This window comes from Pezoporus flaviventris, unplaced genomic scaffold (assembly GCF_033815535.1).
Source record: "Pezoporus flaviventris isolate CSIRO_AGI_PZ_B2104156 unplaced genomic scaffold, CSIRO_AGI_Pfla_v1 ptg000025l, whole genome shotgun sequence".
NCBI classification, from domain to species: Eukaryota; Metazoa; Chordata; class Aves; order Psittaciformes; family Psittacidae; genus Pezoporus; species Pezoporus flaviventris.
In genome coordinates, this window is record NW_026892573.1 from 7,669,510 (window position 1) to 7,692,806 (window position 23,297).

General features: G+C 43.5%; 2 protein-coding genes and 1 long non-coding RNA gene across 6 annotated transcripts in view; 2 read left to right on the top strand and 1 right to left on the bottom strand.

Moving 5' to 3' along the window:
• RCBTB1 (RCC1 and BTB domain containing protein 1) overlaps positions 1–6,263 on the bottom strand; it is a 25,749-nt gene extending 19,486 nt beyond the window's left edge. For all 4 annotated transcript variants that reach the window (XR_009744124.1, XR_009744123.1, XM_061457381.1 and 1 more), the window contains exons 1-2: positions 6,192–6,263; positions 443–613 (exon numbers count right to left, since the gene is read on the bottom strand). Coding sequence is in view for 2 of the 4 variants with exons in the window: in XM_061457381.1 (XP_061313365.1) it covers positions 443–586 (144 nt within the window). In the remaining 2 variants the exon portion in view is untranslated. The remainder of the gene's footprint in view (positions 1–442; positions 614–6,191) is intronic.
• Positions 5,972–8,642, top strand: LOC133271402 (uncharacterized). Its single transcript, XR_009744125.1, has 2 exons — positions 5,972–6,079; positions 7,349–8,642. It is a non-coding gene; the product is annotated as an uncharacterized LOC133271402 (long non-coding RNA).
• A 3,801-nt stretch (positions 8,643–12,443) lies between these two features.
• On the top strand, positions 12,444–14,546 carry ARL11 (ADP ribosylation factor like GTPase 11). Its single transcript, XM_061458177.1, has one exon. The coding sequence runs from the start codon at positions 13,213–13,215 to the stop codon at positions 13,816–13,818; it is 606 nt and encodes a 201-aa protein (XP_061314161.1). The 5' UTR covers positions 12,444–13,212; the 3' UTR covers positions 13,819–14,546.
• Positions 14,547–23,297: the final 8,751 nt, after the last annotated feature.

Here is a 23,297-nt window from a genome sequence, read left to right on the forward strand (position 1 = left end):
AACCTTCCCATTAATACACCCCAAAACACCTGGCTTGTTCTCTTTCAGCAGCACAATGCTAACTCGCATTGTTTCAGAATCATTAAAATCCACAGATAATCTTCTGCTGTACTGTTATTTAGCAAGCCATAACCTAATTACGTATCTTCATACCTGGAGCGCTTGCACTTAATTTCAAGCTACAACAACTTCTTTTGAATTCTGACTGTCTTCAAAAGTGCACGTAATCCATCCTGGCCTTTGCCATTTGCAAGTTTTCTAAATACTCCATCTATATTGTCCCCATACAGGACTAAAAAAGAAATTAAAAGTTACATCCAACATATTTTGAAATACACAATTTTCACACAATGCTTTTGATAAGCTATTAATTTACAAGTATTCAGTGGACTATGAAAACAACTAATTGTAGGGTATATGTTCCACTTTATCACAGCCTTACCTCATCATTGTGCGTTACGTATATAGCTTCATTGGCTGATGTACCAAATACACACGCTTTCCGAATAGATGCTATTTCTTGAGGTGACAGTAAGGTAAATATTGGCCACTTGCTTACATCCACCATGATGCTGCTGTGTGTCATAATGTTTCTACAAGTAAGACGACACTGCTGTAATAAAAACAGAAACTTATTAGAAAGTGTATTCTGCGCTTCAATCAGCAGGCAGTAAGAAAACTTCCTTTAAGTGGGAGAAAACACGTGTTGCAGCTTTGAAAGTATAACATTCTGTTCTGCAAGAAATAGGTAATCATGTATGAATGAAGGTGGACAAATAGCAAGTCACTGGTAGGATGCTGGAAGAACAGGCCTTTTCTTAACAGAATAAGTAAATTGTAATTGATACAACTGAACATCTGCTGTTCTACAATCAAACATACAAACTTTGTGACACCCCCTGTGGCAGAGGGGACTTCTGAGGGAATTTTCAGAGAGCATTTCAGCTGGGATTCCTATTTATAAAATTTTCACTCACGAATTTTATTGTAGTCTTACAACTTATATATGCCATATAAGCGAGCTGTTGATGTGTATGTCAAATCTGCAAATAAAAATAAAGCAGCTGTTGAGCACATGACATAAATCTGCCATCTCTTGCATAATCAAAATCTTTTCTTATGATCAAAAACTATTTGTGAGAGCACAAAAGCATGAGATAAACTCACAAGTTTGTACAATTAAGCAGTGACAGAGAGAACTGATCAAGTAAAATTGTCATAATCTGTTAAAAACAGACTGACAACATGAAAAGCTGGAAATATGAACTGGGTATAGACATTATCTGTCAATGAACACAGACTACACAAACCATCCTTCCACAATGCTCCATCTTCCCAGTCTCCCTAGGACAATTGCACCAGGTCAAGAACAAAGCTGACAGTCAACACAAGCACACAGAGCTTATCTAGGTTTTCAATCCTGCACATAAAAACTGTAACATTGCTCATAACCTGAAGGGATTCTGCCACTGCCAACCTATGATCCATGCTCAAGAGTATCAGCAAATTTTGTGAGATCTTAAAAGCACTAGATAGAGAATGCCACAGAATGTCAGTGACATGAAAGAAATTACAGTAAATCATAAAAAAAAAAGATAAATCATTTGGTTCTGATGATTTTCAAAACTGCTGAAACCAAGACACGGCTTCAGAAAGCTATTCAAAACCAGCAGTCAATCCCAAAGCACAGGTCTTTCAGTGCAGATGTTTAGTGGAAGGAGGGGGCTTGTTATATTTTTAAGAAGTTTGAGAAACACTGGGGTCACATTATAAATTTGTATGCAAAAAGAAACCAACACAAACAAAACCCAGACTTGTCTCCTGATTAGATTTTGTAACCTTGCTCCAACAAACCCAGCTCTACTCTACAGGCACTTCTCCCACTAAGAGCCTGCCTTCATGCTACATTTCAGATTTGAAGCAGGTCTTGAAAACACCTGAAGTCTCCAGATGGCACATTCATACTAATTATATTTGTAGAACAGCTTTTAAAAGTCTATGTGATATCGAGACCACAGCACGTTCTGCGCAGCTAAACAGATCTCAATGCGCTTAAGCCTTCTTAATTTCTAGTCACGTTACAAACTCAGGCCGCCAGGTGCCAAGATCTGTTACCTTGCTTTGGCAAATCTCTTAACATGACACTGTCAATCAGTTAAAAGGAGACAGTGCTGACTTGCTCATTTGCGCAGACCAAGTAATTGTTCCTTCTGACTTTCCCTATTTATTTTGCCTTGTATAATGTACAATTAACAATGCACAAGACTGTCATAAATTGGATATTACAAAACACTATTTTCTTCACAGAAGTTCTTTTCAACATATCCTATCAATTTAAGATACGAAGACAAAAATCTTATTTTGATGGAGAATGTCCTAGTAAATTAACAACTTCTAAAGCACCCTGAGAATATATTCTATCCTTAATATCCAGTTTAAAATGTGCTCCTCTTAATGATCTCTGCACTAGGTCTTTAATCGGCTTGGCTTATTTTCCACTACTGTACGACTCAGTTAATCACTCCTCTTCAACAAAACATTTCCAAGCACTTCTCAAACCTGTCCAAGTCACACTGCATTTTTTATGCCTCAAAGCTGAACTGGGTATCTTGTCAGACAAATTAATACCCGTAGATAAAAGAAAAGCTTTCAAGCACACAAGAATTTCCAGATTGAAGACATGAGCAATGAACTCCATCCACAGATGTTCATCCACAGAAGTTCATTCTGACTTATGTAATACTGCTTTATCTAAAACAGTGCTGTATATTTCCAATTTCAACTATTACTACAACCCTACAAAGTTATTTCAAAGGTTTTCCTTAAAAGGCTTTTAATGGCAACTCATCTGTCACTGCCAAGCTAGTTTCTTTAATAGATCTCAAGCCTAAAACCTCTCCAACTTTAGCACAAAAATCTTTAAACAAACAGAAGACATCTCTTGGTTTTTATATAATACGCACTGTTTCTCCTAAACACAGACCCTTTTCCCTTCCTCTACAACTATTAAATGTTGCCCTTACATGCTGCCATTTGTTGGAGTACCTGTCATTATTCAGTTGCAACATTTTTACACTAGGAACAGCAGCTATTTTTGTTCCTGCTTATATCTAAATGAGTGAAATTACACATAAACCTGAAAGTTCTGGGACTTACTGTTCCTGAGCTTTAACTCTGCATGGAATACTGCTTTAACTACTTATTCTCCATTTCCACAAAAAGTAAGTGCCCAACCTAGGCATAAGCACCACCAAAACAGAAATCTAATTAATTGTAGCATCCTCTAAGACATACTGCATGCTTTCTAAAAGGGCAGACACTCTGCAATACAGTGATTAACTTCTCACACCAATCACACTCAAACTCCACCCTTGCACAACGTTTGCCTAGATACAAGGGGAAAGGTGTGTGCAGAGTTTCTTCTGGGCAAACATTTGCTATGAAGGGCTGATCTAGGAGACTTCAGTCAGGTCATTGCAAGCAGTGGCACAAAGAAACACAGCATCCTTCACTCACCATTTGTGTACTGCATCAGTAAGAGAGCTAAGGTTATTATTTACGTCTCCTGATAATCACATAGAGGCCTGGACCCTGCCACATTACATATAATGCACTGTCTGCATCCTAACTGAAAGTTTGTATGTGCAAATGTAGTAGCAAATGCACTAGATTTAGTCCAAAGTAATGGTTATTTTAAACTGTAAGCAAATAGCTGTTTCAATGTATTAACTCTCAAGCTATTGTTCAGATTCCATATGCAACACGGCAGCAGCAGCTCTGAGGCATACCTGTCACACATCAACATCTAGATTTTAAGTTAACTGCAGTTGAAAGCCTTATGAGTACAAAATTCAAAAGCTTAAATTTGGTGCTCTGGTAGTTAGCTGCTTTCAGAAATACTGTATGTCACTGCCTTTAACTGTCTTTTCATTTCTACTGCATGATCCAGTGATAAACAACTATACACCATGTACCTTTACTCTAATGCAGAGCTAACCAGCAGAGGGCACTTATATCAGCAATCCCTCTTCTAACTACTTTGACATCTTTAAAATTATCCAACAATCTTGGTATACAAACAGGAACAGAAACAAAGATGATTGTTTGAATTTCAGTGAGGCTAAAAAAAAAGCAAGAAAGGATGACTTGTTGAGAAGGAAACTGAACTGGCTGTACAGTGGGATAAAAAGAAATTGAACTCAGAGCAGTCAACAAGATTAGGGAAAAAAAAAATCTAGATTTGCTCGAGATTTAAAAAACCCACATGGTTTCAGACACGTAAGCCCTTCAAAAATTTGGTATTAAATTGCTTCCTATGCATTCAACTTCTCACTAGTTTGCCTTTTAAAGAAAAGGCATTCAGGCTGATTCTCAACAATACATTCAGGCAAACATGCATCCTTGCCTTAAAGAAAAAAAAAAAAAAACAACACAAAACAAAACTAGAAAACCCACCAGTAGTTACAAAATGTTTTGTTAAATGATTTTACACGAAGTTTTATAGAGTTTATATTCAGCTACACAAATCCACGCTGAAGATAACAACAGCCTACCACAATATCCTACCAGGAAAACAGTACCCATTGTCATTGCAACAAAAAAAAATATAATTAACTCCTCAAAGATTATCCCCTAATTTGTAAAGACTATTTCAACACAATTGCATGTTTGTTTGCCTCACTCTTTCCTCAGCCCCTACAGTGCTGCAGTTTATTCTGGCTGGGCAGATTCTCTCCAGTACAGAAAGAAACTGCAGGGTCAGGCCTTCATTTCTCCTAGTTGTCTACAGGAATTATAAACAGAAGTGAGAACACAAAAGCTGGGATATCTGGCTTTAGATCAACACGAAAGAACTGGCACACTTGACCTTTTTAAGTACACATCAACCAAGAAAGAGTAAAATCCTAGATGTAACACTAATCTTCTCCATGTTTTCTCCAGTTTATGTCTGGTGTTTTAATCTCATATTTCAGTATTGAGACAGAATTTGGAAAGAATACATACGACTGACATTAATTAGATGTGTGACCCAAGTCATATTATTGAGGTTTTCTCCCTACTGAAACAAGGATATTGCACTCCCTGAAATCACATGCCTCAGCTTACTTTCCTTAGACCTTACATAAGGCAAGATTTCTATGACAAAATCTGTGTGTTCAAACCTCTGCACGATTTATTTTTGGATGCCTCTTATGAGCAAGCAAGGGAACGAAAAACCTTCTGATCTGACAAGTAAACCTCCTATTTGCTTTGAGTAACCATCTGAAAGAGATACAAGTAAAAAACGCTATGCAAATAAATACTACTGAACATAAGACTGTTCTAGCCATAGGAAAAAACCCTTAGTAAGATAGCAATCATCCACACACCATAACAAAACTGTAGTTACAATCACAATGTGCCTTCTTTTCATTTTTTTTTTTTTTAAGCTGAGCCATCACTGCAACTTACTGAACTATTCACTCAGGACAAGACATCTTCTAAAGCAATACCTGTATTCCGAACCAATGCATAGAGAGAGCATTCAAAGGAAAACATTCACATTAAGGCTCTAAAGAACTACTTCATCTTCCAAACGCTGTTTTTCCTAAAAACCTTCGTGTTTCAAACACATTTCCATTTATTTTTCTCATAAGCCCACCCCTAGTTTAAATGACTCAATACGATTTTACCTTTCATCAGTAGATGACAACATGCTTTCCGAAAGAGGTCAGTTAAACTTTGTACATCAGAACTCGGAATGTTCCTTTTATAAAGTAAATATTAATTCAATATTAAATTTAGAAGAACCGTATTAATAACTGAAGAAACACTATTCGTGTTTTTTCACGAGCCCAGCGAGGGGGAGAAGATGTTGAGCCTTCAGGAAGCAGACAACAAAGGGAAGGATAAACTGAAACACCACGAAACAGAAAAAAAAAAAACAAAACAAACCAAAACATACTGTGAGCACATATTGTGAGCTATGTCAAGCAGGAAGAGAGCCTTTCAGACGGCTGTGCGGGAGAAGTCACAGGCGGACCGAGGGCAAGCTTCGCCAAGTCACTCGCATGATGACCCCCAACCGAGTCCTGTTTACGTAAGCGGGACCCTTTCCTCCTCCAGACGGGTGCCACGGGCCCTGCCGCCCCTCACCGAGGACCCACCGCGCCCGCCCAGCCGCGGCCCTCACAGCGCCCAGCGCTTCTCACCCGGTCCCTGCGGCATTCCCCGGCGGGCTCCCCGCGGCCGCTCCCGCTGCCTCTGAGGCGCCCCCGCCAGAGCCGCTGTGCTACCGGCCGTTGGAACCGTTACGGCCGTTCGGCGCCAGCCCCAGCGCGAGCTAAGCGGGCACGACTGGGGGCGCAGCGTGGGAGCCTGCACCGCGCACGTGACAGCGGCGGGGCGGGCTGGGGCCGAGTGCGACTGGGGGGCGTGTCACGTGACGGCAAGCCTCGGGAGGGACCCCTCCCGCTTGACCGTTCGCGCTCGCCGTCACGTGTCCGACGATGAGCAGTTCCTCCCTCCTCTCACCGCCTATTGGACGCGGTAAGCGCGACCACGTGACGTCTCCGCTCAACCTCCGCGGGTTTGGCTGTCACTGTTCGGGGCCTGCCTCTGGCTGTCCCGTCCTGTCCTCTCGGTACCTCAGCTGTGGCTCCTGGCCTGGCCTGGCCGGTATCCCCCCTGCGCAGGCATCGCTCTGAGGGCGCCCATGAGGGCCCAGGAGCTTGTCTTTGCTCTCGGTAGCTGGGTCCGCGGCAGGGGCAGGCCGGCGGGCACGACCACCGCTCCCTTTAGCGGTAAGGCTGAATGGCACCTTTCTGCCTCCACACCTTCACTGGCGTGAGGGTGAGGAGAGAATGAGATGAAGTCGCAAGCAGCCCAGGCCTCCTTCCGCGGACAGAGCCGAGCAGGGCTGTGATGGGGTATGTGCTGGTTCTGCTGCAGGTCTGTAGTGTCTGAAACCAGCTGCATCCCATAGACTGTGTTGACTGTCTTCTGACCCAGGCACTTAAAGGCTTGTCTCCATTCAAAGATACTTAGCCAGTACATAAGTGCCTGTTACAACTTAGCATTGACATAAAACAAGGGGTAATGGGTTAAAGCTTAAATAGGAGAGATTCAGGTTAGATGTAAGGAAGAAGCTATTTTCAGTGAGTGTTGGTGAGACACTGGCACTGGTTGCCCAGAGAAACTGTGGATGCTTCATCCCTGGAAGTGTTCAAGGCCAGGTTGGATGGGGCTTGGAGCAACCTGGTGTAGTGGAAGGTGTCCTTGCCCATGGCAGAGGGGTTGGAACTAGATGATCTCGAGGTCCTTTCCAACCCTGACTATTCTATGATTCTGTAATTTTGTCTTGTTACAGTTCTGTGTCTACACCTGTGGATCAAGTAGGAGACAAAGCTGGGGGAGTATCCAGGAAAGGGAAGATTGGAGACTAGCCATCCCAAGAAAGCTCTTTTGCTACACAAAGTTGTTACCAGGAAATGCCTTCCACTTTTCTCAAGATTTCTTTATTTTCCTGACAGTGCACAGGGTCAGGAGGCAGCTGGAGTTTGCAGCAGGAGAGGAACTGATCAGTCTGAAACATAAAGCAGTAGGGCAGGGCCCACTGGAAGTATCAGTTTAGGGCTGGTCAGATTAGGAGGAAACTGTTTAAAGAAGAAATTATGATTTAAAAAGGGGAAAAGAAAAATCAAGTTCACTACCCAGGAATCAAGTTTGGATGGATCCCTCTGAGAGGAAGTCAGTGATGCTGAGGAAATTCTGCCCTGGAATATGAAGCGAGGAAAGCACAGCAGTAGGTCTGGGGCAAAAAGAGATGTTCCCTGCTAAGTTCCTGCTTGCTGTGCTCTTGTGTGACCTTAGCTGGCATCAGCAAAGCAGTGCTGAATTGGCTGTGCAAATTCTGGAGCAACAGAAAGAGAAGGCATAAATAAGGAGATATGTTGAAAAGTGTCATCAGAGCCTCCACAGGAAGCCCTAGAAGAGCCAGAATGGGAACATACACAATGCTTATTTTCAGCTTGTGTTTGTAGCTCCACAGAGGAATCATCGATCAAGAACAGCTGCCTTTCCTGACAGTGCTAGGGAGTGGTGTTGTAGGTGGAGCTCTGTAAACAGAACTTTGATCCTATTTAGTACCTGTAGAACAGACCTGCTTAGTTACGATACACAAGAAACCTGGTTGTTCTAGCAAGTACTGGAACACAAACCTCCAGTCAGGTTTTTTTATTCATGTGGGTTTAAGTTTGTTGTTATTAATTATCACTAGTCAGTTTTTACTCTGTGCAGTAGGTCCTTAAACAGTGATTGTTGACAGTTTATACTGTGCCAGAACTTTACAATTGGCTGAAACAGCTAAAAAAATTGCTCTGTATGGAGCAGAAGTAATTTTATAATCTCTCAAATAACTAGTTTCAGTTCTTTGTCTTTCAGTTTGGCTTTTTTTAAAAGCCAATGATAACAAAAAGCAACCATCCCCCAACCATTTTTTCTTAAAGGAAAGGGATATGAAACCTTATATCCGTCTTGGAAAAGTTATGACAAACTGGAAATGTTATGAAAGCATTAAATACGCCAACTAGACAAAACCATGATATTCAGAGACAAGTTTTGTGGAATAAAAGGAAATATTGCTAAAGACAGTATACAGACAATGTGTGTAACTCTTGCTGACTTTGGTGGGTCAGCTGAGACGCTGGCCTTACCCTCTCTCTTATATTGATAGTCTCAGCTAACATCTCCCTTGGTAACAGTAGCAGGTGACTTTGATGTGCTTTTCTCAAGTGACCAAACTGGGAACACTGGAGATTGAAAATGGACAATAGCACAGCATGGAATTACACCCCAAACCTTAATGCACCTTAAATCAGTAGTTTCATTCCTAACTATCCATTGTCCAGACTGAATATCACTAAAGTGTGTGTAGTCATAGATAAATCCAAGTTTAGGAGGATTTATAATCTTGTCAGTTGTAGATTAAAAGCTCTGTTCTGTATCTGCAGCTCTATAAGTGACCACAATGAAGAGTGATGATGGCAACTGTCAGTGATCCGTTGAAGGATATTGGAAGAAGAACATTATTCAAAGTGTTTCTCTCATTCAGCATTATTTTTTCCACCAGTTGATTAACTGTTTTCACTCAAACTGCAGAGCCCTAGGGTATGGTGCCAGCTAAATCTCATATATAAGCTATCTGGAGCTAAATGTCACCTGCATGGAGCTGGCATCTTAATCCAACTCTGTTCTGCAGTCCTCACCATCAACTTTCTGTGGTTGTGTAAGAACAGGTACCCAAGCTACCCGAACAGGTACCCAAGCTACCCAAACAGCTGTTATTCAGCAAAACCTCTTTCAAAGTGATACTGCTGCAAAACGGTGCCAAAGGCGTCAGGGCTCTTAAGTTCTCCCCTAATCAAAAGAGGGACTCTGGCATCTGCCATTTGGGAGGAGTTGATTCCACTGATAGGCTCTCCATTGAGAAATGTGTGGGGTAACATTGACACTCTGTGGCCAGCCAGATAAAATGCAGTCTCTGGATTTTCACAGGTTTTTTTTGCTTTCATCCATTTCACCATGTAGTAAAAATCAGTTTGTAGCTTTCATTCTTGTTGATAATTTCCAGTATCTTTTCAATAACTTTCCTTTATTATTATAAAAATGTCCTAAACATGTAAGCTAAGATAAAAACTAGAAACAAATGATTAAACCTTGTATCCGGAATCCCTGAGTCTGAGGAGCACTCAGTGAGACTCCACTGTTGTTTTGGAACTTAGCAAGTTGTAGGAAGTACATTTTCAGGTCCATGCTTACATCACTGTCATTTTAATCACATATTTTGTTTTCCTGTGGAACTGGAATGAAGGAAGGCCCCTTAAGGGGAGCTGGATTTGTATATTGCAATTTCCTCCTGTCTAATCTGGAGAGGGGAGCTTTGTCAGTATACCTCCAAGCTATAATTTTTACTTCCCGTAGAAGTAACAGATATTACCTGTATTATACATAGTGCAGGTAGGCAGTGTGGTTAAGCACCATTCAATAGCCCCTGTAGGTGTTCTTCTTGATTGCAACTGAAGGAATAGTAAAAGAAAATGAAAAAAAAAAAAACCAGTCGTTGGTTCATAGCTCTTACATTCAACAGGTGGAGGAGCGAATACTAAGATATGTGAGAGGATGGTTTTGGCACACATAACTTTTGTAGATGTACCCATTTTTTGCTCTTATTTTGCTTTTCAACTAGAAACATTAAGAATAATGGTAGAATTGTAATTAAGGCATTTCAGGCTAGTCAGAGCTGTATCTTAACTAGTTTATAATGTGAAAACAGCATGTATGCAGTATTGAGCATAGTTCCAACCCCCTGCCACGGGCAGGGACACCTCCCACTAGACCAGGTTGCTCAAAGCCCCATCCAACCTGGCCTTGAACACTGCCAGGGATGGGACAGCCACAGCTTCTGTGGGCAACCTGTGCCAGGGCCTCACCGTCTTCATAATAAAACATGTCTTCTTTATATCCAGTAGAAACTTCTCACAGTTTAAAGTCTCTTCCTTTCTCCCGTCTGTGCCTCTGGTGTGAGGGCAGAGTGCTTTGACAATGAATATAGTGATCAAGACAAAATTCCAGTTACTGGAATAATTAGGGCATGAGGAGGAGGGGGATTCAGTACTAGTCCTGGTTATTGCTGTTTGTGATGAGTATCGAGGATACAGGGGGATGCATGCCTAACAAACAGAAACAAATAAATTGCCTGTAATTCTATGAAACTGTGAACGTTAGCGACCACTGGCTTTGCTCCTGTAAATTCAGAGACATGAAACATGAGGCAAGAACATTAGTTCCACCCATGTAAGACATTGCTAGGGTAGGGGCTGTCCTCGTGTCTGAACACAGTTTCTGAATTATTTAGCATATGGTCTTTCTGCTCCAGCAAGAGACTCACTCAGAGCTCATCTTGGCTGCTTTTAGTTTCTTTTCTTTTGTTCTTTCTTAAACAGACTTGTAATTGCTCCTGTGTATTATTTACTGGAAGTACTATACTTTTATAACATAGCTGTGAGTGGAGCAGAGTCTATAGGCACAAATTGCACCCGATATTCAGGATAATTTTCAGGAAGAAAGAAAATAGGCTGCAATTCAACACATGGAGTATGAGAATGTAAAAAAACTCAAAGACTATAGAGTTGCCTCTATTTTCCCATGAATTTCTCTATTCCGTGCCATAGAAAACCTAAAAGCAAATTTCAGTAAAACTGTACCCTGGTTGCAATCTTTATTCTGTCTTTATTTCTTCTTTATATTTTATATCTTTTTAACAGAAGCAGCATGCTTCTGTAGCCTGTTAGAGAATGATGCAATAAAGACTCCATCACATCATATTTCAAATACTCAATTATTCATCACATGGTAGAATCTCCAACCTTGCTTCCTGTATCTATGTTTTAGTTTACATAAAAGAAATTACGGTGCTAAGAATGTTGGGTCAGGTGTAACACTGGTTACACAGCCACCTGTCAAGCCTCAGAGAAGATGAGAAGTAGCAAAGGCAGGAGAAACATGAAAAGATCAAGAGACAATTCACTTGGCCTATTGGTACATAAAAAATACTAACTGTGTTAACCTTATAGTACAATGCAGTATGGGCAGGCAGGTTTTCCCAGAATGGAGAACAAGCAGGTTAAGGAGCCAGACAATGTAACTTAATGTAAAAAATGAAGAACACGGACAAGTGGGTAATCCTTGAGCAGAAGCACACACTTCAGAATATACAAGGAGTCCTCTGAAGGGCTACGATGTGCTATGTGCTGCAGTTATTGTTTTTTACTCCTATTTAGAGAGTCTCCTGCCCTTTTTGCACTTATAGACTGGTTTTAGAAAAAATCACACGCAGACGAACAGTGCGTGATGTATCACATGTGTGGTGGTGCATTTATGCTGTTAGCTTACTTTGCAACAACTGCTGTAAATAAACATTAGCTTTTGAACTAACCAAAAGCCTGACAATGGGAACATAAGTGATGTGAGTGATAGGATCAAATGAACCCTGATGAAGTTTGCCAGTGATCACAAGACCATGTTGGATGGGGCTTTGAGCAATCTGGTGTAGTGGAAGTGTCTCTGCCTGTGGCAGAGGGGTTTGAACTATATGAGCTTTAAGTTCCCTTTCAGCTGAATCCATTCTAACTCGAGGTCCTTTCAAAGGAGGCTGGAGAACAGCTCTGTGTTAACGCTATGACATGAGATCTGCAGCTGCTTTCAGTTCTGCATGACTCTGAGCAGCCTTTTAGGAACAAACCCCAACCAATAGAGAAGGTAAATACCAGCTTTGCTGGGACTCTGCCTGGTGCTGCTCTTGCAGAAGTGACTCTGGGAGCCGTTTCAGCAGCACATTTTTGCTTCTGGCATGTAAAGTTCAAGTGTGCTGCCTTGTTAAAACATTTTTTCCTTATTTTAAAGAATTCTTTTACCCCCTCAGCCACTGACTGACATGGCTTCACTTACAAAAGTTAAAATGTAGTAAAAACCTTGTAGATTTTCACCTCAAGGAAGGCGTTTTTACTGGTTGTATTTCAATGAGACGTTAAAAAACATGCTTGTGTGCATTTTTTAAATTGCTGTCATTTCTCTCTGCACAACAGGCAGCAAAAGCTGATGCTGCAGAGGTTGATATTGTACTTTTTAACACGAGACTGACAGAAAAATGGTCAGTTCTCTTGTTGCTCATGTTTAAATCCACACCCATAAGCTGTGATTCAGCAAATTCCCAGAGTAACACTGGTTTGAAACCCGGGTTCCTCCTTGTCCTGTCCTGCCGGGGGTGGATTTCCTCTTGAGAAGCCAATGAACAAAAGCTTATTTATTTCTGGACGTGGTGAAGGGGAAACTTGCTCCAGCATCTCTCCACCTCTTCCTGCAGAGTGCTAGCTCTCTTTTGCACTGATCAGGTCATGAATGAAAATGGAAGTGAGTAGCAGCAGAGCTGGGGTATAAAAACTGTTTCAAACGGTGCTCCCTGGCTCTGTTCTACACTTCATAAATAATAGCTCTCACCTCATTTTAGCTACGAAGACAAGCAAAAGCAAGCTGCCTGTGTCTTTCTTCAGCAAACCTAAGTGCTCTCTCAGAGAGGCAGGACTGAGCACTCTTATTAACTGACATTATCGAGGAAATTCGCTTGCTTGCTTCTTTTGGCTGCAATTTTTGTGCTACAGTTGTGGCAGCATCTTGATGGGGAAGCTGATCTCTAAAGACCGGCGCAAAAGAGATGCTCGAGTTGTCATGCTGGGGCTCGACTTGGCTGGCAAATCCACCCTTCTGTACAAACTCAAGAGCGGCCAGGCTGTGGAGACCTGCCCAACGGTTGGCTTCAACGTGGAGTCTCTGCAGACACCCTGTGGTGTATCCTTCACCCTCTGGGACATTGGCGGACAAGACAGCCTGCGGGCAAGCTGGCCTGACTACCTGGAGGACACCAACACCCTCATCTTCGTGCTCGACAGCACAGACACAGCGCGGCTGCCTGAGGCGGCGGCAGTGCTGGAGGATGCCCTGAGCCACCCCAGCATGGCTGGCATCCCCGTCCTCCTGCTGGCCAACAAGCAGGATGTGCCGGGAGTGCTGGCTCCGGCCGAGCTGGAGGAGAAGCTGTGCTGGGGGCAGCTGGCCAGGCGCCGCTGGGTGCTCCAGGGATGCAGTGCCCACACTGGGCAGGGCCTGCAGGAAGTCCTGACCATCCTGGGATTGCTGCTGCGGGGTCTGGGGCAGAGCTTACCGTCCCAAGAGCAGCCCTTCACAGGGCCAGTGGGGAGCAGGCAAGCTCCAGAGCAAATCTGAACCTCGGAACCATCTTTCCCAATCATGGAGGATCCCAGCCGCTGGATACCCCCTAACCTGAGCAGATCTGCAGCTGGTACACACCATGGAACGCCCAGCCACTCACCACTGAAACCCACCAAGACAACCTCTGAGCAGAACTCCCATCATGGAGCATTCTTGGCCCCGTCGCTTGGACTCTCATCACCGGCTGCAGTTTGTCTGCTTTTGCCAGGCTCTGTTCATCCACTGTGTGCATGTCCAGTGCTTCAGTGGGGATGCTTTTTGTCAGATTGATATAAACTATAACAGAGATGTGCACAACAGACAGAAGAAGTTTTATTCTTTCTGTGGCTCCCAGCCCAGATGCAGATATCCTGATGGGGTGATCCCCACAGGGGGGTGTTTGAATGTGTCCCACGCTGCTTCTGTCTTTGCTTGAATCACATGTTCATTGGTGGAAAAGCAAACAGCCTCTAAAAGAAATGGCTAAATGGGAGCAGCAGAAGCGCAGGACTTGAAATGTTAAGCTAATTGATGTTAGTGCAGCATCTGCAGGTATAAACTTCAAGGCATGGAAGCAAGTAAGGATTTGATGGTGTAATGCGGTTTGAGGATGTGTATGTAATTTCTGCGTTTCTTGTTCTGGGTCTTTCTTTTCTACTCGCTACTTTTATCCAAACCGATTTAATGAAAATGGTACCTCATCTTCCTTGTATTTTATTTAAATATGAAGAAATTAAACCTGACTTCCAGATGTTGGAAACACATCTGCATGGCCCATCAACCTTTAAATATCCTCATGGTGGTCTGAACAGCCAAGATGAAATCCCATCTCTCAGACTTTTTGAACTGGACAAGACCACTCTACATGCAATGACTGATAACCATGGGCATTTATGGGCACAGGCAGGTTGGCAACCAAAGGGACCTCCACACGCAGCTGCATCAGGGTAGCTGAAATGCCCCTGGCAGCTCACAGTGGGGCTAGGTGGGTCCCTTACTGCAGTAGTGGTCTTTGTCCAACCCTGCTCAGCCTGCATAGAATACGCGCCTGAGGCCTCCCTGTACCCAAAATGCTGGTTTTCATTTTTTAATTAAGAAATGTCACAGTATTCCCTACTTCATTATGAAATGAATGGAAGGGGGGGGGGGGGGGAAGACGAGAAAGGACACAACGTTTTCAGACAGCAGAAGTCATCTTCTTTCAAGGAAGAACATATTCAACCTAGAAACACCAAGGAGAAATACACACAAAATCTTCTGTTCTTACCAGAGCATTCTACAGTTGTTAAGGAGTTAATCACCCAGCTGTTACTGCTGCTGTTATTAGCCTCATTTTGTAGAAGGCAGCAGCTGGAATAAGAGAGCTTAAATGGTCATGAAGAAATAGAATCTGACATTTATAGGATGATCTCAATAAAAGTAATCCTTTCCAATGGAAAAAGTCTTGGGTTTTTTTTTAACTGTATTAATGTAGAACTAGTATATGCTATAAAATAGTGCTCCTATATTGATCTGGCCAAAGTGATCATGGTTATGAGTATACTTAGCACTGAATCATATAATTCATTATATGACAAACCTGTGTGCATGCTAAGGACAAAATCACGTCTTTAAATCTTTGCAGTTAACATCAGCAGGTTGATCTGCCTTTGGCTTGCTGGAGGTGCTCATTTGTAACGCACAAGTCTCCAACGCACATGTTGAGCATTTGACTGTCAGAGCCAGACCAAGCAGTTTTTGTGAGACAAACCAAGTGGTAATACCTATACATAGATGAACAAACTCAGGTCATCTGTGCAGCCTGGTTGCTGGTACATGAAAAAGCCACATCTTCTTGGTGGCCCATCTGGCTATTTTGAACACCAGTCCCAGAGGCACAAGCCAAAATACTCTTTGTGTTGCATTGCCATGCCAAAAAGAAATCTTGCTGAATTCATGGTATTTTGGTCTTGTGTCTCACTGGTACAAGGCAGAGTATTGTGCATTAGCATGGGGGATCAGCAATAGTTTAAACTCAGACTGAGTTGTCCTGATGATGTTTTACTCTTAATGAGGTTTGACCATTTGACTCTACAGGACTGTCTGATGGTGATTTAAAAAGGCACTGAAGCCTTCCCATTATCCCATGAGTGTTTTTTAAGCCCTTTAAAGAGAAAAAATAGGGCCTTCTAGCAGCTAATAGAGGTAACCACCAGTCTTTGGTAGACACCACCAATTAAAAATCAAAATAACGAGGTAGGAGGTGGGGAAGAAGGGGTTGTTCTTGGCACTGGAACCCTGAATGCCTGAAACTGATGAAGGAACATCCTGGTTACTGAAAATGGTCACTTCCCCTGAAACAGTAATTTGGCAAAATACGCCATCTCATGGGGCGTCATGTGATTTACCATCCTTGTTTTCTGGAATGAGGCTTTTCTGGACACCCGGTCTCATTACTCAGTTCATTTATGCCATTGTTGGAGACTGTCAAAACGATGATGGGTCATAATATCTGAAACAGCAACGCAGAGTTTATTTCTAATTATTTTCTTTTTTCTCCTGCGTTGAAAGCATGTTAAAACAAGTCAATCTAATGAGCCCTGCACTGCTCTAATCAACAGCTTGTGGGACGCTCTGCAGCAGTACTTAAATGCTTCAGTTTCAAATACCGCTGCCTGGTTCAAAGGGAGCAGCATGGAGATTTGCAGGAAGAAGCCATCTCTGGGGAGGGACGTTTGTTACCCCTTTTTCCTGGTAATTCTGCAGGAGAACCTCTGCCACACAGAGCAGTATTAATCCCTTAAACATCTGTGCTTACAGACCCCAGCCAGGAGGGCACCCTTAGACTTACAGTCTCCATCTTCCATGTGATAGATGTCATAGCTTCTGCGCTAGTTTCCAAAATAACACAGTTTCTCTCTTAGTAGCAGGAAAAGAAAAATCCTTCAGAGACTTCCTTGTTTCAGGTTCCACACAAATTTGAAGCATCCTTTGGGTTATTGGCCCCAGAACCCACTCTGGTTGCTCAGGATCTCCCTTTAGTGGCTTTTCTGGATGCTAACTACATCCACTTGCTATCCCTGATGTTGGCTGTTTCAAAGCCAAAGGGAGACCTTTAGAAAAGCAGCCTGCTTCTCTTTTATTTCCTTCTATTTTTCCTTCTGTTTTTTGTTCTTTTGGCCCCACCACCCCAGCAACAAGTATTTGCTTGGGAATAGTTTCACTGCTGTTTCCCCCCCACCCCCTTGTTGTAACTGACATCCCACCTCCAGACTCTGCTAGTAGCTTCCTACAGCTGCATCAGCTCTCTTTAATGGAGCTGGTCAGTTTTTAGTGTTAATGTGGTCTGCTTTTCTGTGATCATGAACCTGGTGGCTATGAGCTAAATGTATTGGCAAAATGGCCAGCTCCCAAGATAGCAAGGTCTGGAAAAAACATCTGGTCCAAAGCCCTGCTTAAATCAGGTTACCTGATTTAAGTGCCTGGTGCAGCGGTCTTCAATGTCTCCAAGGACAGAGGCTCAACAACCCAACACTTTCAGAGGCACTTTGGTATATATTAACCTTTACAGTAACATAACTGGAATCCATAACTGCATTACTCTTTCCAGCCATCACTCCACTGAGAAGAGCCATACTGGAAAGTATCTGCCTTTCTTTGGAGCTCTCAGAGCAGTCTCCATTGCCCAGGCCCATCAGCTCCTCTAGTCCTGGGACCTCCCATCCTTCTTCTGTGTTGTGGGGATCACTGCAGTGGGAGCTGCCGTTGTGTCCTGCTGCCTCTTTGAAGGAAGACACTTCAGCCATCTTTCACACTGTTTATGGACACATACAACCCCAGACTGGCTTGGGTTGGGAGGCACCTTAAAGCTCATCCAGTTCTCAACCCCCTGCCATGGGCAGGGACACCACACACTAGACCAGGTTGCTCCAAGCCCTGTCCAGCTCGGCCTCGAACATTGCCAGGAACGGGGCAGCTGCAGCTTCTCCTGTGAAAGGGCATAGCTAATTACCCACTGATTTACTAGCCTTTCTGAGGAGCTGCTTTTCAAAGCAGCTTCAACAAACCCTTGTCATGACTATAAAGCCAGCACAGATTTCTGTTTGAATTTTTGGCAAGAAGTTTTCCATTTGCTCCCAGAGAGAAGGAGACAGCAAGCTGGAAAAAAACCCAACAAAACAACAACCAGTGTTAAAACCAGCACAGGAAGGACAATTCACCTCTTCCCCTTCCCTTCACCAGTACAGGAAGGATGATTCACCTTTCCCCTCTTCACAACTTCCGTGTTTTAGCTATTCTATGACACGAAGCGGTTTCTCTTTGCACATTAGCTGATTTCTGCTCTTGGCACCATTTCTTTGTTCGTGGATGGACCTACCTGCCACCTGACCTTCACTTACTGATGGAGCTTCTCTGATGGGTTTCACCGTGGTCTTGCAGAGGGGTCTGAGATCAGAGGGGAGCCACTTGATGCCAGGGCTGCAGGGCGAAGGCACAAATGGGTGACAGTGAGCTCTTTAAAGAGGGAACAGGCAGTGAGAGTGAGCTGTGACCTGCTGTAATGCTGGGAAAAGAGTGCTAGGGCAGCAGACAGAGACCTGGGAAACAGCTGTGGAAGAAAGGGCAATAAGAACTTAAAGAAAAACCCTAAGAAGTGCTCTCTTTTCAAACACAACATGAAAAAGATTGAAAATACAAACCTTTAGTTAGGGGTCAGGCTGTACAATGCAGTGGAATGTCTTAATTATCGCTTTAGTGCACCTAACAGCTGTAAATTAATTTCCTCCTCTTAGAGAAACCCTGAAATACCACCTATAACATGTAACTCACTAAGAAAAAACAAGGAGCAAAGCCACATGTGACACCACATCTTAAATAACATTATTAGTGTTGTCAAATGGTATTAAAAACCAGTCATGTGATTATGACTATGACAAATGATGAACTGTTTGAGACACTGCACCCTTCCAAAGGTCAATTAACCGGCCTTCATCTAAACTTTCCAACACTTGATTTTCTCATGGTGCACTTGCTTGACTTACGCCCCGGAAGTATTGTTAAAAACACCAGGTGAAGGCTGATGTCTGGGCGAGGACCTCAGCGATGTGTGTGTGGCTGGGAGCATGTCATCCCCACACCTCGTACTTCACACAAAAGGGAAGAAGAAAGCTAAATCAGCCAACTGCTGTGAAAGGTGACGCCAGCCTGATGGTTCGTTGGAACCATCTCTAAGGTCCCAGCTAACCCAAACCATTCTGTGGTTCTATGATATCAGCCTAAATTTAACAGAAGAAAGATTTGCCTTAAAGATAGGAGAGAAATTTGAAAATGTGAATCCTACAGGTTTAGAAATGGAAGTTTGTTAAACTCTATGATTCTTCTTGATGGAACCTGGGGACTGCTTCTCATGTTACAGGTGTTCCTCAGAGCCCTTGAGCCTATCAGTTTTTGGCTCTTAACCTCAACCCCAATCACCTAAACAAGGAGAAACGCTGTAAGCGTCGAAGTGTTAACACTGAGGACTTGGGGGCTCTTTTATTCTCCCCTCTCAGAAACCATCAGAAGAACCGGTTGCTGTACTGCATCAATGTCAGTGGTCCTTCCAAGCTAAGTTTGTGTGAGAGCTAAACATGGCTGCAGAGAGGCAAAAGTTCCTCGCTGGGCAGGTTTCACTGCCAGCTGCATTGGGCTGACATCCCAGGTCAGGCTATTCACCTCTGTTACACCCGAGAAACTTAGTGTGTGCGTAACTTCCTCCTGACTTACTCAGAGTGTGGTTGCTCGGGGTTGTGAAGTGGGTGGCTGCATGGAGCACTGATCGTTTCCATTACTGGGAAAATCTTTGTCCTGAAGCTACAGCGTGGAACATGTACTGCTATATTGGCTGCGGCTTATTTCCAAGCACTGTATGTGCTGGGTTCAGTTGCTGAATACAGAGATGTGCAGTGCTGGGAATGCATAATGCTAGTTATACTAAGTATAAATAAACCTAAATCCAGGCAGGACATGATGAAACCAAACAGTCTGACACCAACTTCCTCTTTTTCTTGAGTCAGTAGTTGATGACTTGAATGAGGAAGCCTGATTTGGGTCTAGCTTTAATTTTAAGCTGAAACTTCCTGCACTGCCCTTGGTTTATGTGGTCTGGAGGGGTTGCTTGGCTGGGCTTTTTTTTTTTTTTTTTTACAGGTGTGTTATTTGCATTGCTCTTTACTTTTTTCCCCCTTTTTAAAAGGTTGACATGACTTTCAGTGCAGGGCTTGTACCAGCAGCATGGGTACAACGTGCTGATGTGAAATTCACAGTAAGTTATGTTCTCAAAAGCTCCTTCCTTGTGCCTGTTTTCTTTCCTGGGGGACGTCACCTTCAAGAAAATGGCAAGAAGCTCCATTACGTTCCAGCACCAAAATGAATCTCCCATGAGGAAGACGACAGGGGCTGTGTGGAACACTGGTGGCCATGAACTGGGTGGCAGGAGGACCCAATCTCACAGACTGCTGTTCGCTGGTGATGAGATCAAAGTGACAGGCAGAAGCAAGGCAAGCCAGAGCAGCCCTGAGGACACATAGGGTGTAGCCTGCCATAAGCCAATCTGTGGCATTTTTGGCTTGTCCCTCTGGCCAAGGCCCTGATCTTTCCCAAAGAGTTAAGACTCTAAGGTCCTGTTCCTCAACAATTTTCCTGCATTAGTATTTTCTTGTCAGCAGCAGCACATGAGCTGCCATGCAGTGGTAGAGGTGCCTAATGGGATCTTAAGCTCTGCAAGGGGAGGGAACAGCAAGGTCATTTGTTACTTCTGCTGATGGTGCTGGGGGGATAAATAGCAATGCGAGGCATTTTTTTTTTACTGTGGGATGAAGGTAGAGCACAGAAAAGAGCAACAAAAACATTGAGGCTGTTTTCTATATTGAAGACAGAGCAGCATCTGATAGAAGGGAGTCACAAGTGCTTCATCCAGGGTGAAGATTCAGGAGAATAAAGGTCTCTCTAAGGGGGAAAGCTCAGAAGAAAACAAAGGACTGAAACAGCACCCTCCTGCCAGGCTGTGGTGCCTGTATTGCCCAAAGCCCTAGTGTTGCATGCAGCCATCTCCACCAGTTCATGTCCCCAACCCTCCCAGTCATTCCCATGCGCAGTCTTTGAAGAGATTTTTCCTCAGGGGCAGAGTGGATATTGTTCCCATCCCTCCTTGGGCAGCTCTGGAGGCTCAGGACCACTTTCCTGCTCTTCTCTGCTGAGCTTCCCTTGCTTTGCCAGTGACAGGTCCATGCTATCTTGCAAAAATAATGCAGCATCCTTGAGAATGCTCTGTCATGTTTTGCCTTGGTATTGACCTTCCCCCAGGGAGAGGGGGAAGCTACTTTTGCATCCTTGTGAAAGCTCCACCCTGAGGTGTGCCATGCAGGTACCTTACAGCTGGTGCAGTGCTGGACTCCTGCTCCATCCCTGTACTAACCCAAACCTCTGGAACTACTGCCTGTGTTGGGGGATGGACTTTTAGCATTGGTCTTCATTTACACTGTTACCAAAGAAAATGACTACTGTTAAGTACTGTCAAAAGCCAGAAAATAATGAGGTGTAAAGTGCGTGTCCTTACAAGGAGAATAGACCCTCTCCTGATCCTATGTCCCTGGAAAATGAGGGCCCCAGCTCTGCTCTCAGCTGGTATTTTTGTTAATGAGGAAACCTCCAGTTTGTTCTTTCCAAGTCTTTTCCCTCCATTTTCAAACCTCACATGGGTCTGTATGAGCTTGTCCGCTCACTGCAGAACCCAGTGGTTTGGTTAAGCAGCACACATTGCTCCTACTTCCAAGGCAAAGAAGTGGAGCATTACTGCAGAGGCGCCAACTGCCAAGCGGTTTTTGTCTGTGTAAGTGGTTGTGGCCTATTGAAAACAGCTATATTGCCACATCCAAATGTGGTTAGCCAGCACAGGCAAAAAAAATAAGTAATGAAAATCCAAGGCCTAAGGGGAAATGTAAGAACACTTCATCCACTCTGGGAGCGATTGTTCCTCACGGCAACAAGTAGACAGGACATTGATGCTACCAGACTGATTTAAAGCATTAGAGCTTTGGAGGTGACAAGTGTCAGACTGGGTTGGAGCAGAGATTTATGCTTCTGGTCCAACTATAGAAAGGCAGGCAGGGGTGCAGGCAGAGGAGAATATGCCGGTCAGGTCTGGAGGTTCACCTTCCACTAGACCAGGTTGCTTAAAGCCCCGTCCAACCTGGCCTTGAACGCTGCCAAGGATGAGGCAGCCACAGCTTCTCTCGGCAACCTGTGCCAGTGCCGCCACACCCTCACAGTGAAGAATTTTTTCTCAATATCTAACCTAAATCTACCCTGTTTCAGTCTAAAGCCAATACTCTTTGTCCTGTTACTACATGCCCTTGTCCCTCTACAGCTTTTTTAGTAGGCTTCCTTCAGGTATTGGATGACTGTTCTAAGGTCTCCCCAGAGCCTCTTCTTGTGACAATCTTCCAATATCTACAGGAGGCTTACAAGAGATCTACAAATATACAGAAATACATATAGGATAAATATATATATATTTATAAATATGCAACTGCTTCAGTCAGGAAAACTCCTAAGAGCTCAGATGTTAACTAAAATACCAAATACAGAAAAAACAGTGACTATTACAAGCAGTGATTTCCCCCCTTTCCATCAGTTTTTAGTATTTCAAGCACAGATCTCTGACTGAGCTCCCCTAAGCCACCTCCCTGGATAGCAATAGCCATGCAGAGCTCAGTGCAGACACTTGGCTCTGTGCTGCTGACAGGGAGGTCAGGTTTAAAACCCCAGCAGTTTGATCTACAGGGTGGCCAGGAACATGCCCCTGCTGCAGAAGCAAGATGCCACCTCACTACATACTCCCCTTGGACTGTGTCCTTTTCTCAGCAAAGGGTTAAACATTTCAGCACAGAGCCCTGAAACGCTGAGATTACAGAGCTGGAAGTGAGTGTTATTGCTACGTGTCCAACCATGTCTGCACATCCAGCTTCTTGTAAGTGTTCACAAACGAGCTCTTTGGACAGAAATTATTCCATGTGAGACGCAGGCATCAGCTTGTGTTTTAGCAGCAGTTGAAACCATTTTTGTTTGCTTCCAAACATGCAGAAAAAAGATAGGTTTCTAACCTCTTATTTTTGAATATTTATTCTAAAGCAGTAAAGGCAACGGCTCAGAGGTGTGGAACATGACAGAGATTGAGGGATGCAAAAACCTTTCTTGATGAAACTACACGCTTTTTGGGAATTTTGTATATATTTTATTTAAACATGAGAATTTGACAAGTCCAAAGACAACTCCTGCCCACATTTCATCCACGTATTTCCTGCGTGCTGCTGGGCTTACAGTGACAAAGCCTGAGACCATGCAAACCATTCCCAGAGAGCTAATGTCAAATACTCTCACAATTACAGGAATGGGGCCTGACCTCACTGCAGTCCTTCCCTTGTAACCTAAGGTCACCATGGCAAGGATAACAGAAGGACTTTATCTCTTAGTTT